General features: G+C 45.4%; 1 protein-coding gene across 1 annotated transcript; it reads left to right on the top strand.

The window, feature by feature from the left end:
* Nucleotides 1-3,967: 3,967 nt before the first annotated feature.
* On the top strand, nucleotides 3,968-15,671 carry PACRGL (parkin coregulated like; the record flags this gene model as incomplete). Its single annotated transcript, XM_084233768.1, has 8 exons — nucleotides 3,968-4,019; nucleotides 4,141-4,295; nucleotides 9,440-9,507; nucleotides 10,906-10,996; nucleotides 11,119-11,253; nucleotides 11,752-11,859; nucleotides 13,269-13,349; nucleotides 15,615-15,671. 8 exons carry the CDS (start codon nucleotides 3,968-3,970, stop codon nucleotides 15,669-15,671), a joined length of 747 nt encoding a protein of 248 aa, XP_084089894.1.
* Nucleotides 15,672-16,733: the final 1,062 nt, after the last annotated feature.

Below are 16,733 nucleotides of genomic sequence, written 5' to 3'. Positions count from 1 at the left end.
TAAGGTAGAGAAGGGTTAAATGACCTTGCAGCTGAAGTGATGGTGCTCAGTTTCCAACCTAGTTTACCTCCAGAACAAGAACACTTCACTTTTCTAAAATACTGAATACAGATTCTTTTACACTCCAGGGAGAGCAGTTAAAAGACCACAAACTGGGTGCTGCTAAGTCTAACAGTGAAGATGATAGGAGTGAGGAAGTGGGCAAGAAGATTCAATATGTCTTGAAAAACCTGTACAAGAAATTTTAAAGTGAAAGTTGCTGAAATCATAAGATGCTTTTCCTTTTTCTGTTTTAAGCATTAGCTAAGCATGCATTGTGCTAGATATTGGGGATAGAAAAATCAGTGGAGGCAATTACAGTTCAGTGTGAAAAAGAAGTAAATACATTTAAAAAAAAATATTTACCTTTGCATAGAAGAACTGGGGTGTAGGCCAGAGGTTTGGGGGAGGGGGTGAGAGGATTCACCAGAGACAGAGTGGGGAACAGAACAGGCAGACTGACTGAAATACACTGCTGAGGGGAGCAGCAGGGGAGTAAGGACACATCTACTGGGCCCTGTGGGTCAGCTCCCTTGCCAGGGATGGAGCTGAGGCTGCAGCAGTAATTGCACTGAGACTTAACCTCTAGGACACCAGGAAGGTCCAGAAGTAAATACATTTTAATGAATTTTAAAAGTTAAAGACTTGCATGCAAGGTTCACAAGACATTAGAGACATTACATAAAACCCAGTCATTCTATGTATTCAAAGAGCATTTCCTGGGTTCTCACAATGTACTAAAAGCTGGAGCAACAAAAAGAAAAATGATACAGTCCTGTCCTGAAGAAACATACCACTAGCGAAGATACTTGGGGGGCAGGGTCAGGTCAAAGGAATGGAGTAACAAAGGCAGGGAGGGATTTTACAGACTGAAGGGTTTAGAAAATGCCAAATCTGCAGTTAGCCGGTCTCTGAACAACAAAAATTCAAGGCCGTATGTTGACTGTAGAAGAGGATGCTAGAAAGGGATCCAGCGGACAGGTCTGAAAGGTTCACTATGACACCCAAGCTGCTTTTGGCGGAGTAGCAGGGGGACGTTTATTTCCCAGTTTTATTAAAATAATTTGGAGAGCAAAAGCACATGCTTTTTATTACTAAAATGTGGTCATATTATTCAATTCCCTTACCAGGAAATGAAATACTCTAGGACTATGTGAATATGTTTCTATAATTCTAGAAAGATGATGCAATCCTTTTTTATTTTACCTATTGAATTTAAATTTGTATTTGTATCAAATAAATACTATTTTCATTTGAATTTAAAAAAAAAAAAAAAAAAAAAAAAAAAAAAAAAAAAAAAATGTGGTCATATTATTATGCAGTTGGGTCCAACAGCACATGAATTAGCAAGCTATGACAGGCAACACAACTCTGCAGCTGGGCGGGCAGATGGCCTTGGCTCCCGTCCCGGCCAGCCTGGGCAGGAGTTCATGGTCCTCAGCTCTCAGAGGGTCCAGGGCAAGATATCTGGAGAAGGCGGGTAATTTTATTGCGGGGAAGACGTGTACAAGTGCAAGCACATCATCTGGGGAGAGGCTGCGACCCAGGGAACTGGGGCCGTGAGCTCCCCTAGGCGCCCAGGATCTCTCATTGCGAGAGACCCCCGCCCACAGGTGCCCTTTGGGGGCCAGCGACACCACCTCCAGCTCTGGAGCGGTACTCACGCTCGCGCCTCGTTGCCTGGCAACCCTCGGTCGCCGGGCGCCTTGCGGCCTCCCTGCTATTGGCTCAGAGGACGCAGCGTGCGTCTGACGTCATTGCGCGGCGCCGCCACATCCAGGAACCGCGCGAGAGCCGCTGTTCCCGGAACTCCGCCCCGGGCGGCGAGAGCGGCTGCCGTGAGCCGAGCGGGCGCTGGGCGAAGCCCCCCTTGGGGTGGCGGCTGGGTGCGGATCGCGGCGGGGGAGAGGCGTGGTAGGAACGGGTCTCGGGGGCCGTGGGCCGCGGTCGCAGGGTCCCGTGGTGCCGTGCGTGCTCTCCTCGCCGGCTGGTCGCTAAGGCCGCCGGACCCCGTTGCTAGGGACGTTGGAGATGCTGAGGGCGCGGGGTGCGCCCTTGCGTTCGGGGTTTGGGCCTTGGCCGAGAGGAGTTTTCATCCGCCGGGATGGAAGCCGGCCACAGAATCCCCCCCGCCCCCCACTCCTTAAAAAACCTTTGTCTCGCTTAATTTTTGCTCCATATTCCCTCATTTTCGGTAACGCCCCGACCTCACCTGGTCTTAGGTGTGTGGAAATGGATGGGGTTGGAGAGAGAGGGGTCAGGGAAATGGGGAGCTTTTGCTATAGGGCAGCGCCGATACAAAACGGGGTGCCTGACTGTGGGTCCCCACCCGCGCGCTTAAATGGACTTATCCATGCTCTACTGCAGGCACACGCGAAAGGTTCATAAAAGGTTTATTTACAAGGGAAGGGGAAATGAGGAAATGTACAGCTTAGGGAGAAAAGTGGGAGACAAAGTTTTAAATAAGTCCTACCGGATCCGCCGATCTGGAATCCCAAATGGCACTCTGAGAACTGGCTGCAAGCCAGGAGCCGTGAAACCTGGAGGCGAGCAACAGAGCGAGACCCCAAGGCCCACGTGTTTGGTTTTTATACCCAACCTGGCTGCTTAACTCCACCCTCGGGTCCCTGCCACCTTCCCTTTGGTGGTGACGGGATTTGTCTTTCCCAATGTCCTGATGGCTTTAGTCTGGAGTGGGAGTGGAGTCCACAAAGCCTGTGTGGGATTAACTTAGGACATCATTTCCCCCTAACAATTCCCCCCTTTCACTTTTTGCCACCATTTCCATGGTGATGAAGATCAAATATATGGATGCTGGGATATAGTCTCAGATGAAACCCCCTAACAGTTTCAAGTCCCTAATACTGGCCCTTTAGATTTACTTAATAGGAAAAAAAGGGGGTGACTGGGATAGGTGAATATGGGACTGTGGTTCTGGCCTTTGACATATGGAGGCGCTTTAGCACTAGAGCACAGCTTTCTTTCTTTTTTTAAAGATTATTTATTTATACAAGAACTGGGGTACAGGCCAGATGAGAGCACGGCTTTCTTAATGGGGCGCCGGCCATGCTTCTGTAACTTCCTGAGCAAGGGGATAGAGAGCAGGACATGAACATGGCCTCCGCCGCTGACCGGTTAGCCCCCCATTTATTTGCAGTCGTCTCAAACCAGGTTGCAGGAAGGAAATGCATCCAGGCAGAGAAATAGGATGTAGGAGATGTCCAAGAGAAGAAAGGGGCATATGTTTGCCTTGCCAGCGTCGACACGTGCCTACAGTGCTTTGTAGATGACCTGCAGCGCCAAAGGACGCCTAAAAGAAAAGTGAGGTTCCACTGTGGAGTCGGCTTTGTTTGTATTCCGACGTTGTGAGCGTGTAGGTGTTCAGATTAAGTGGATCAGAAAACTGGAGCTACCTCTGTTTCACAAGGTGTTTCTAGCTTATGCGCAGTTCAAGGGGCGGATGAAAAGTTGAGTGGGGAAGTTGGCTGCATCACTGGAAAAGGAGGAGCTGATAGGCAGATGTTCGCATTTGGAACTTGGAAAGTAAACAGGCCAGACAAGGTGGAGCTTGTGGGAATATGGCAGCCATGTCTTTCAGAAAGCTGTATTCTCTGAACAGCCAGAGAAATGCAATCCAGTTTCTAAAAGTCTCTTTTGACAGTTTGAATGGGGAAAAAAGAAATGTTTTTGTAGCCCTTATTTTCTTAGCCAGTCGTTCTAATTTGCGGTTGCTGATGTTAGTGAAGTTGACATTTCATATATTCTCATTGGTCTGTTCAAGTATTTTGCCCACACCTTATCAGTTTTGTGTGTCTTTCACTGTGTTTTCTATTCTGCTCCATTTTGAAGTTTACATTATTAATGAATCTCCCAACCTCCTAAATGTTGAAATTATGTTTTATTCAGCTGCAGGAGTAGGAGGGAAGCAATGCAGAAATCAGAGTGCCAGGGGGGCGAGCAGCTGAGAAGCAGAGTGGCAGGTATAGAACTTTGCTTTCTAAACAAAGAAGGGGATTTAGTTGACACACTATTGTGTGTATGGGGGGGGGGGTGAGCTTTGTAGCTTTCACCTCTTTTTTGTTGATATTCTGTTCTCTGCAGGTAACTGTGACCTCAGGACACCATCAAGCACACAAGTAAAACACAGGACTACAGTTCAGCGAAGCAAATCCTCATCATCAACCAGTTCTCCAGACTCTGCAAGAAAACTTCATCCTCGACCAAGTGATAAACTTAACCCTAAAACAATTAACCCGGTAGGTACAAAAGAGATTCCTAACTCAGTGGTTTTTTTAGAGCAATAGGCATTACGCACACCTGCGCCATTCTGATTGCTGTCCCACGCGTGTCTTGTGTGTTAGTTTTAAACTAGTGACAAAGAAAGGGCCTATGGGGATCATGATGACAAACAGAGATATTGATGTGAGCGTGGGTGTGTGAGAAGATGTTGAGATTAGCCATTTTAGCTACCGCCTGTCACTCTGATGGATGAGTACTGTTGACTATAAAATAAATTACATATCAGCTTTCTTTTTGATTTACTATGGTTATTGGACTTTCTGGTGTCAGAATAAACTCGATTCAATTGCCATAGGATGAATGACATGCTTTCATGATTGTGTAAAGGTCTCCAGTCATTTCTCTCTGATTTATCAGTTAGCTCCACCAGAAATCCTAACTATAGTACAAGCCTCCGTTTCCCCTCTCACAGCAATTAATCAGATTTAACAGACTTTGAGATGTAAGTGCATAAAGATGCATAATTATAAGTATGTAAATCAGTGAACTGTCCGAAAGAGAATACAGCCTGGCCGCAGCACTGGGTGGGGTCTGGCCCTGCCCTGCGGGGTAAGATGATGTGGTTTCAGCCTTTGAAGGGGTTGATGAGAGTGACGTAGCTTTGGCAGGTGAAATTCGCTGCCACTTAGGTAGGTATAGGGTAAGTGAATTGCTCAGGCTTTTGAGCCATTAGCCTCTGTGGCTATCACCTGCTGCCTTGAATGTTCAAGGCACTTAGGAGCGTGGGTGCGGGGTGCGCGTGCCTGATGGTGGACTCGTGGAGCTTGGTGTGGGCGTGCGTAAGGGCGCACACCTAGAGGCTAAGGCTGTAATGGCAGCGTCACAAAAATAGCTGTGGCGGAGAGCAGCTACGAGAGGATGAGCGACTTCTGAGGAGACCAAGAGAGAACGCCAGAGAAAGCCCAAAGGAAAAAGCTATAGATTCGCAGGGGGCCTAAGTTGCTGTCTCCCTGCTGCTTGTCTCCCCTGCGTACTACTAAAAAAACCTGTGCGGATGATACCAAGGGCTCCAAGGTTCTCTTTTAAGCTGCCTGAACCCACATTGAACCTACCCGGTGTGGGGTGGTTGCAGAACACTTGGCGTGAGTCGGCAGGATTTGACGCAGGCGGGTATGAGAACTCTGAGGATCTCAGGAGGCTCTGAGGGGTGACGGCCCCCAGTATGTAGTGCCGGTGGGCCACCTCCTTTCTGGGTGCCTCCCCAGTCCCTGGTGCAGGTGGAACAGACTCTACATATAGTGGGGGGAGGGGCATCGTATGGACATGGTCTTTGCTCAGAAGCAGGCCTGGGGAATGAGTGTCCCCTCACAGCTCTGCAAACGGCGTTGAGGACGGCGCTGGAGGCGCCATGGCAGCACAGGTGGTGGCCAAAGTCCAGGAGCTGTGGGAGAAGCTAAAGATGCTGCAGGAGCACTGGAGGTGAACTAGGTCTGGGAGCTGTGGGATGAGGCCTTGTGTGAAGGAAGAAACGGCCCACAAGGACCAGCCCATGACCCCTGAGGTAGCAGACTTGTTGGGGAAGAAATTGGACCACGATCCGTCAGTCACCCAGAGCGGCCCAGTGATAACGCAAAGGTAAAAGTTCCTCCAGAAGGTGGGAGAACTTTTGGTAGTTGGGTGTTATGCCTGTGGTTCCTGGGGGTGGGTGGGCGCATTTGCACACTCAGGAGGTGAGAATCAAGGAGAGGCCGCTGGGCCTCGGGGCGAAGCTGCTTGTGCGCTGCCCTGCTCGCCCAGGGCCACGGCAGGCGGCTGTGTTCTCGACCGGGGAGCTGTGGCGGGCACAGCCTGGAGTGGCAGCGGCCCCTGCGGACAGGTCAGCGTGGGGCAGGGCAGGCGGGAGAGCAGCCCGAGGCTGCCGAGGGAGGGGAAGGAGGAGGCCCTTGCTGGGGGCTCTGCAGCCGTGGGGAGATGTTAAGCAGCGGAAAGGACGCTGAAGATGCGGACGACCCTGTCGACGTCACCCTGAGTGATGTCCTGTTCTCTCTCGGGCGAGGCGCAGAGGAGCCCACCCTCGGGGGACCCTGGCTGGAGGCGGGGCCGAGAGGCCGCATGTGGAGCTTGTGCAAAGGGCTGGCCTGACGCCGGGTCTGCTGTCAGGTGGTGGTTACGGAGGCCAAGTGCGGGAGTGACAGCAGTGAGAAGACCCCTGGGGACTGAGCGGTTACCCCCAAAAGAGTACAGAGTGTGTCGCCGACGTCGGGTGGGTGTAGTCTCTGGCTGGGGGCTCCCGCGCAGGCCAGGAGGCTGATGCCCCGGCGATGGGGTGGCCCCGCCTCGCGCGCACGAGCAGCGCCTTTGGCTGCAGCTTGATGGATCCTCCGCTGGCGCCCATCTCCTCTTTGCCTTTTTGCCCCTGGGTTGGTGCCCTGACCCCGTAGTGCCTGGGCTTGGGTGTATTCTGTGGTATCCTGTTGCGTTCGGTTTGCTTTTGGGGGCCTCGGCGGCAGTGTTCACACTCACCCCGGGAGACTTGTGGGTGTGCTGCGCTGTGAGGGACCCTGCGGGGCTGGGTTGTGGGGTAAGGGATGGGCAGGCTTTTCCCCCTTAGCTCTGCGGCGGTCACTTGCGGCCGTGCACGCGGGAGGCGCTTGGGAGGCGGGCGTGGGGCCCGGGCCGGGCGTGCGTGCGCACCTGGGTACACCTGGGCCTGGGCTGGGGCTCTCCTGGCAGCGTCACACCAAATGGCCGGGCGGAGAGCGGCTGCGGGAGGACCACAGAGGAAGAGACCGAGAGAGACGGCCAGGGGAGACAGCATGTGGAGATGCGCAGGGGCCCGCGTTGCTGTCTCCCTGCTGCTCGGTGTCTCCTGCGTCCTGTTAACCTGTGGGGGTGAGGCCGGGGGCGCCAAGGTTCTCCTTTAAGCTGCTGGAACCGACGGTGACCCTCCCCGGCCTGGGATGGTTGCACACTGGTAGGGGCAGTGAACAACCTCCCCAAGGTCAGAAGTAGAGTAACCGGCTTCATGAAAGAGAAATGAGAAATCGTTTGCGCATCTAATTGGCCCTTTGTTGTCTGTAATCTGAGTCAAGGACACCGGATATTGGAGGGCGCTGATGGCTGCTGCTTCCTTTTCCTATGTTGAATTGAGGGAGTTTTGGTGACACTTTGATTGTTCTTTCACTCTTTAAAGAAAAATCTTTTTGAGGTAGTAATCCTTAGTGCCCCAGTCTTAAATTTTATTTTTAAAAAATAAGGTAGTAATTTAGTTATTTGGGAAATGATTCTATGATTTGACCTAAGAATTGAGTATCTTAGAAAAGACCACGTCTAAACTAGGTGGAAGTTAATCCAAATGCATTGCTGGAAGTCGGGAGAATGGTCACCCTTGGGAACAGGGCGGGTGGGTCTGGGGAAGAGGCTCTGGAGGCTTCTAGGGCGCTGGGAGCAGGCTTCCACCTGAGCGTTGTTTCATAGGTATGTTCACTTTTTGACCGTTATTAGACTCTTAATGTGCTTCAGCAGCACCCATTTCGGGTATGTCATTAGAAATAACATTTTTTAAGACTTGCTAACTCAGCGTAGTCGTGTATATTTAGTGCATTGATTGTCTGGAGATGAACTGTGGTCTGTGATGGCATTAAAAATAGAAGAGGATATTTTTTCAGCAGTGCAACTTTGCAAATTATTTACATGGGCTATAGCTTCAAAAGTAAGTAGGTGGTATTAGGTACTAGTAGTAAAACAAAGCCCTAATTTGTTTTAACTTTTGACACAATGTAAGCAGTACTTTTTCATGTGACTTCTTTTGAAAGCAAATTTTCACTTCAAAGCAAATTTTTTTTTAAAATTTATTTATTTATAAAGAACTGGGGTACAGGCCAGAGGTGCAGGAGGGTGAGAGGATTCACCAGAAACAAAGTGGGGACTAGAATAGGCAGATGGACCGAAAACACTACTGAGGGGACCAGTGGGCGAGACAGGAGAGGTCTGCTGTGCCATGTGGGGTTCTCCATGGATGGCTGGGAATCAAACCCACACTGCAGAGGCTGCAGACAGCTTCACAGCGCTGTGCTCAACCACCTGCACCACCAGCGAGGCCCTTGAAAGCAATTTTTAAACACTTTTATTAGAATGAATTTTGACTAGATGTTTAAAACATTACTATTGCTGTGAGTTACTATGCAGAATATGGGTCAAGCTTTGTAAGTGAGTGATATTATATTTTAATGATATTTCATCTATGCATTTTTATTTAAAACATGTTTTTTCCAGAGGTAAGAGGGCTAGCTTTACACTTAACACTGTTAAGTAGATTTTTAAATTACTGCATGTGAGTAAAAAAATTATTTTAGCTACTTATATATTTAAAATAGATTAGTAAATTTATATTTTGTAAATTTTGACAGCTGTGTTTCATTTGATTATATTCAAAGTACCATGTAGTAAAATATTTACTTTTTGTACCTAAGTTTCCTTTAACTCTGCTCATGTGTATTAAAATTAGGTTACGCTGTGATTATTTAGTGTTATGATTGACATCTTCTAAATTGTTTCTGAGATTAGATGCAGAATTTATCCTTAAGATAATATGTTCAAAATTGAAAGTTGTAATGTTAAGTATCTAAGCAAACACATCCAGGCATATGGTGCATCTTTCACTCTGACACACCTGCCTTTCAGTTGGGAGAAGCTAAAGAACTACCCATTTTTGGCAGGAGGACAAGTAGGCAATGATAGGCTGCACACAACTTAACGTCTCTTGCCACTTAACCCTCACCTTGAAAGGTGGCAGTCCTTGGTGGGGGTTGTGTGTGAAAAGATGGATGATGTTTGTTTATAATATTTATACTTAGTAGCATTTATACTTATCTGTGTTATATGTCTGGGTTCAGCTACTGTCAAATCTTCTGAAACAAGAGCGAGGAAGGTTGGGTAAAAGGAAGTAGGCAAAGTACCATGGTGTTTGCTGTTTGAATCCTGAGAGGACTGAAAACTTCTCAGTCCTGTTGCTCAGCAGAATGACGCGCTTGATGCCAGCTTAGGGGTTTGAAAGTCAGGGTGTCCCTTGCCTCTGACGTGAGCAGGATTAACATGGATGAGCTCTCAGAGTGGGAGGAAATAATAATGTTGATTGTGTTCCTGTCCTTTTTGATTTCAGTTTGGTGAACAGCCACGAGCCCCCTCTGCATTTGCAGCTATTTATTCTAAAGGCGGTATTCCTTGCAGGTAAAATCAATGCAAGATGTAACTTACTGTATTAGTCAAAATAATTGCGTCAAATCGATACCGTATTCAGTGTAAATGTATTGAAAGTGTTATTTTTCTAGGGAGGTTAAAATAAAGGTGACTGGTTTACACTTTGCTGGTTAGATTGTTATAGATCCTGGGACATCGTTGAAGGAAATCATTTTAAGTTCAACACAGAAATAACAGTAGATCTATAGTAAACTCCCGAATAATTTAAGGAGTTGAATGAGCCAATTTCTAAAACAGTGTAAGCATCTTTGAGTTGAGCATGTTGCAAATCCCATTTTGTTTTTAAACTTACTTTAAAACAAATTGTTTCATTTTTGTGAAAATATTTCAAATTATATTTGAAATTATTTTTTTTAATGAGTACATAGCATTTTGCTTTTTATAATCTCGTTGCTTTTCTGAATAGACATCAGAACTATTTCAAAGAAAGCAGTATGAGTTTCTACTAGAATATTCTAGATTTTACTATCAAGAAACAGTGATTTCTCCTAAGTATATTCAATTTTAACCTGTTCTAGATGATTGAATATTTCACTTTCATTGTGGAAAGAATGTTATTTTCACGATAAAATTTATTTTTAAGCGATGTGTCCAGATTTGGGTCTGCGAGAAGTCAGCCTAGGAAGCATCCTTCAGTTTATTGTTATTATTTCATATTTATATTCAGAATTGAGACCCTGTTTTAAGGTTCTTATACCCCTTTTCCCGCTTCAACCAGTTTACTGTTGCTAAAAATGTGAAATCAAGGTCACCAAGGTCTCTTGCTATTCTGAAAATAACAGTAAAGGAGGAGTCAGGATTTGAGAATGTCAGGATGGGTGTGATGAGGGTTCCTGCCACGCTGTGGCTCAGCGGGCGCACTCATCCGTCAGAAACTCGCTGTCCCCTGCTCTGGAAATGTGTGCGGCTCCCCGCAGCCAGTCCTTTGGGTTGCCACTGAATAATCCTGTGTGGGCCCTTCCGCCACCTTGTCTTCGGTCTTTATCAGAGATAAATCTTGCCTTTAAATCATCAGTGTGAGATTTAGCTGACCTCTGGCTGAAAAAGAATGTTCCTTGCTTCTAAAGATCACATTTTGTTTGCTGTTTTATTACCTGTAAATTACCTATCTTGTCGTATGTTTTGATACCTTGACATTAAGACTCAGCTTGATTCAACTCCAAAACTGTCAGCTTAACACATGTGGGTTTGTTTAGTTTTGCCCTGAATGATTTTGCTGAAAGTATGGGAATTTATATGATATCTTCATATTTAAAGTCTTGGTGTTCTTTTGTTGTGAAAAATAATTCTAACATGGCTGTGTGCTACATAACATGGCTGTGTGTTACATGATCGTCTTTGCTACATTCACTGACATTTGTATTTTAGATTGGTCCATGGCTCAGTAAAACACAGATTGCAGTGGGAATGTCCTCCTGAGAATCTACCATTTGACCCTCTTCTGATTACTTTAGCTGAGGTAAATAAATTCTCCATCTTTCCTAAATGTCCTTAGAAAATTAATCTTTTGAATTGTATTAAATGTTACTTTGTAGTTAACATAACCAAATTATTGTATTTGTTTTTTTGGCCTTATGGCAGGGTCTGCGAGAGACTAAGCATCCCTACACCTTCGTGTCCAAGGAGGGCTTCCGAGAATTACTTTTGGTCCAAGGTGCTCCGGAAAAAGCGGTGCCTTTGCTTCCTAGACTGATTCCTGTGCTCAAGGCAGCTCTGGTGTGTCCTTGATCCCTTTTGCCTTTCTGTGGTACATTTAGAATATTCTGTGTCTGTCTTTTCTGCCAAATTATATGCAGATTAGTCCTGTATCTGTGATTTTGATGTGTGTGTAGAATTAAACCACTGTTACTCAGGACCAGATAATGACTTAATTGAAGTAATCCTTTAGTGGATGCACTCGGAGTAAAAAGGGGCATTTTGAGTAATTAGAATAATGAACCTCAAATTAGTCTTTATGCTGCAGTCTAGTTAATGTTTCAGTTAAACCAAAATTTGTTCCTTGCTTTCAGATTTTCAGCATTAAAGGTTGTTTCTTAAATTCTGGGATTGGTTGATTTTCTTCTAATTTTGGATAGCCAAGCTTGCTATTTTTTCTCCACCTGTTTGCCCTTTCTCCTAACTCGTTCTTCCTTTCTTTTTCCCTGCTTTTTCTCACCGCACCCCCCCCCCGCCCACCTCACCCCCACCCCCCATCTCACCCCCTCACCCCCGCAGGTCCATTCGGATGATGAGGTGTTTGAAAGAGGATTGAATGCTCTGGTACAGCTCAGTGTCATTGTTGGACCTTCTCTCAATGACCACCTGAAACACCTGCTGACGAGTGTAAGTGCCCAGGGCGTGAGAGCCAGGTTGTGTCACTCACGCTCTGTAGCTCCTTTGACTTAAAGGCCTCAACTTAATCATTAAAATGATTCAAACCCCTAGTAAAAACGCATCATGCTGACCTACAACTGTAGAGATCAGACCTTGTAGCTCATAGAACGCTTACTCAGCAGTGTTCTTTGTAATTTTTTCTGTTTGTAACAAAAAGAATAGGCAAAGGTTGAGTGGACAGACGTGACTGAGCCGTGGTGGCACTGACGGCCTGGGAGCCGCGGGCATCCCGTGTGCCTCTGGTGTGCCGCCACGGCTGCGTTTACCATCTTTTTTCTTTGGTTTTCATTGTAGGTATTTTAGTAAGTCTGTAAATAACACTCAGGATGCGAGGTTTTCATCTTACATGTAATTTAATCCTTACCACAAATACGCCTTGGAGCGCTGCAGCGCAGGAGGGCCCCCAGACCACACTTAGCTTTTAGAGTTTGCTGGAGGATTCTGAGGACGCAGAGCAGCTGCTATTCCTCATTGTAGTTCATGACAAGGAAAGGATTTGGGTTGAAATCACAAAGGGAAGAGGTGTGGAGGGACAGGTGTGCAGTTAGTGGTTGTCCTCTGAGGACTCTTGTGGGCTGGTACTGGTGTGTGGCAGCATGCAGAGTATTGCCTGTCTGGAAGCTCACCTGGGCCTTGGTGTTCAGGGTTCATATTAGGGGCCTGTCACATGGGCAGGGCTGACTGCCAGCATGCTTGAGCTGATAGGCAGTGGTCCAGTGCCCCTACCGTGTCACATTGTTAGCACAGTCTGGTGCGCCTCAAGCCTCCCCACCCCCGGTAGAGTCATTCTTACCTGGCGGGACATTCCAAGGACTTAGAGGTTGCCATCCTAGAGCAAGGGCCATATCTTTCTTCAGGTCAGGCTAAACCTTTTTGGCACACCGTGATACAAAGTTTGAAGTCCTGGCTGGAATGACTCACGACTGTGATTTTTAGGTGTACATCCTTATAGTTCAGGGCTGAGACCTATATTTTGATTGTAATTCCTTTTTTTTTTCTTGAACCCATCCATCTGACCTTCTAGAACTTGAACTTCTTACTTTATAGGAAGACTGATAGACCTGAGAACCCATAGGAATCTGCAGGTATCTAATCCATAAAAAAGTAGGAGTGGTGGTGAATAAATATTCCTTTTTAAAACAAATATAGTGGTTGCCATCTCTATAAACTTCAATCAAATGTTTCCTAAAATAAGCCTGGAAATCTAAAGTAAATTAAGTGGGATTTATATCCTTACTGTAAAGAAGACTCCAGTGGCATTATCTCTAGTTAGGGTACTTTATGTGAAATGTTTCTATGTTTATGGTGTGTACTGTTATTTTTTCCAATCATTTACTTCTGCCAATCTCGTTTTGAAGCTTTCCAAGAGACTGCGGGACAAGAAATTCAAGGAGCCGATCACCAGCGCCTTACAGAAGCTGGAGCAGCACGGGGGAGGAGTAAGCAGACCGTTATTCCCAAGTGGTTTTTCTTTTAATAGTTTTGGTGATATCACAAAAAAGGCGTGTTAGCTCATTTCAGCCACATGTTGATATTATTTTCATTCCAGAGCAGAGCTTGTCCTGTGCCAGGGCGTTTAGGCCCTGGGACAAAGGCTGTGGGTGCAGGCCTGGACACCCACTGCACACCACGGGGGTGCAGCCTCATGGGGTTTTCCCCGAGAATATTGTATATGGTCTTTGTCTTGACTAGTGGAAAAATCTGTGGACTTTGAGCACTCGTTAGAGAGTGTTTTTGTTGTTCCTTTGTCATCTTTTTCTGACTAAAATACAGTTTGTCCATAATCAAAGACTAGAATGAAATTTTCAGATGGTTGCATTACACATCTGGGATTGCACATTAGTGCAAGCGCACGCTTGCTCTCGCGTGCTCTCTCATACACACACTCCCACAGGGAGTTCAGTTGATTATTCTAAGTTGCAGGAGTGTGGTGGATAGTGGATCCCAGTGCTATCCCTACAGTGTCAGATAGCTAGGTTAATTGGTTTTTAATCACTTGAAAGAAGTGTTCAGATAATCTAGTCTTAGAAATAACTTCATAAAGCAATGACCTAGTCTTGTTTTGGAGATTATGTTTAATCAGCTCTTAATGATAGACTTGCATGTGGCTATCTTAATGTTGCAGAACACAGATTCATTCTAGATACTTTCCAAGGAATTAATTACAATGAAAATATGTGCGATCATACACAGATTTAAAATGGCAGATGTTTTGGTGTAAGCTTTGTCTGGATTACTTAATTTGACCAATTCCAGTGACTTGAAATTGATTACATTCTTTCTATGATGAATGCGTAGGATGAAATTTAGGAGGAGGAAGCTGCTAGATAATGGAGTTCCTTGTTGTGTGTATGTGTGGGTCCTGGGCAGAGGATCAGCATTCAGGTACCTTCTTGAGATGTACAAGCCATTTCCTAGCCAGTCAGTGTCCAGCCTTAGCAGAAAGGAAATTCTTCTCTCGCGGAAGTTGCTTGCTGTTCTGTGAATGAGAATGTGAAATGAAAGCGCCCTTTCCTCCCTGCGATAGGCCAGTAAGCAGGCACTACACGATGTTGGCGCATGTTTTGGGTCTGCAGCTCTCCCACGTGTTTCCACACACCCTGGGAACTGGTGCTGGGGGTGGGCTGAGTGGGAGGGGCAGACCTCACAGTTAGCATGTGGGCATGTACAGCAGGGTTCTTCTGCATCTGATTAAGACCTGGAAGCGGCACCCTCAGATTTGGAGGGGCATGCCCAGGGTGTGGCTGACCAGCCAGGGTCCCAGGGACAGCACGCAAGTTCCTTTTATTGCCACGCGGTCTTGTTAGTTTTGAGTCGTGCTAATATCAAAAAGAGATTTTGAAGTTTACCAGAACTGCTAGGATTATCTCCCTTTGATCTTTTTTTTCTCTTGTTCCCTCTTTATTATGTCTTACATAATATTTTAATAGTAATTATTGATGAATCATATTAGAAAATTGCAGTTACATATGAAATTGTCTCTGGCTTATTCTTGCTTTTCATGCTTTGTAATCCTTCATGAAATTAATGCTCTTCTTTCCTTCTAAAAACTTAATATTTAGATATATTTCTCTTTCTTTAAAATGAGTTTTTATAAAGGACTCAGTATTGCTGTTTCCCATTTCCTTTGGGCTTGTGTGTTATCACAGAGATGGGATGACTCACCTTCTAATGAAAGAAAATTGCCAGTTACAGGGGGCCACAGTGTCGTTTTCTTATAACTAATCAGTTTACTACCTGCCTTAAATTGAAGTGTGTTAAAATTATCTTTCCAAGTGATGCACACATTTGTCTTGGGAAAAGCACATACTTACACCCTGATGTTTATTGAGCCACAGGAGAACTTACTACAGGCCAGGTAGGCTACAGAGTACTATCTAGACATTAAACTCATTTATCATTTTCATTGTAGTCATCAGAGATAGATTTTGTTAGAGGGGAATAGTAACAGTCTGGAAACTGAGGCACAGAGAAATCCTAACTGGGATTTGACAGTGACGCGGCTGGCAGAAGCTGACTGTGGGTCCCTCACTGCCTTTCTGGCAGGTGTTTTTAACAAATGAGAATATATGTTTTATTGCCTCAGAAAGATAGTCTTCTCATTTCATCATTCTCTGCTTTGGAGATAGCCATGCTCTTATAAATGTAACACTCACTAGGGAGGTGGCAGGAGGCTAATCCGGCTGGTCCTGTTCTGTTAACAGGGAAGCCTTATCATCATCAAATCTAAAATTCCAACTTACTGCTCCATCTGCTGCTGAGCACGGGGACCTCGGACGGCGGCCAGCACGGAGCATGGGCGCCGCTGGCGCTGTCAGACTCACCTCACTATTCACATGAAATCACCTCGACCATTCACTATTTGCTGGTTTTCGATAAGTATCTACAGTTGCACTAAATCATAGTTCAAGTTATTCATCAACAAAAAAGAATGGCTAATGATGGAAGACAATTAAAAGCAGTTCTGTAAGTATGGTTTTGTGGGGTTTATTTTTTATATTTGTATGGTTTGTGTGACCAACCACTATTGAGTTACAGTAGCTGTTTGTACTTGCTTCCTAGTGCCTTTATTTATAACATCCCTTTGGCACAGCTTGTAGCTGTGCACCGATTGAGACATTTTCCTATTTCTTGAGTTTTATGAGGGCTGTGAAAATGTAAAATGGTAGACAAACTTGAGAATTCACTGTTACTCTTTGTAAATATGTGTTTTATAATATAGAATGCTTGGGAAAATTTCTGGAGTGTTCTCATTTAGGAAATTTATTTTAAATGTATAAATTCTCTGTTGTTTATTACAACTCGTTAATACTACCTAAACTTTAGGTATTAATTATATTTAAGTAAATGCTATTTTTATATTTTATAGCCTGAAAATACTAGTACACAAAAATATTCAGAAATTAAAATCTTAAAATGCCTGTGTAGTCAGCAGTTTTGTTGTACTTGCTTATATGTAGTGATTCGATTTTTTAAAAAAGCTTTAAACATAATTTGTAGGCATAGTTCTGAGTGTTGGTGTAGTGGAAGCTAATGCAGTCTGAGAAAGGAATAGAGGAAGAGAAATAGAGAGCAAGACCCTCCACCTCCCAGGTCGGCGGGCGCCTGTGGACCACACCAAGCCTGAAGCAGATCAGCGCTGCCGAAGGGGCAAGTGGAAGGTCAGTCTTTGACACGGAAATAGCAGTAGCATATCCTGGCAAAGTTAAAGGATACTTTCTTTACTCCTCTTTTGCTACTTCTTTGCAATTCTCTTTACAGACACAGCCTCACAGCTGTAATCGAAGAGGCAGAAATGCTCATCCTCTGAGCTCTGGCCCCCT

Source organism: Talpa europaea, assembly GCF_964194135.1.
Source record: "Talpa europaea genome assembly, chromosome: 5".
NCBI lineage: Eukaryota > Metazoa > Chordata > Mammalia > Eulipotyphla > Talpidae > Talpa > Talpa europaea.
The sequence above is the reverse complement of the archived record's forward strand: the minus strand, read 5'-3'. Positions and strand labels throughout refer to the sequence as shown.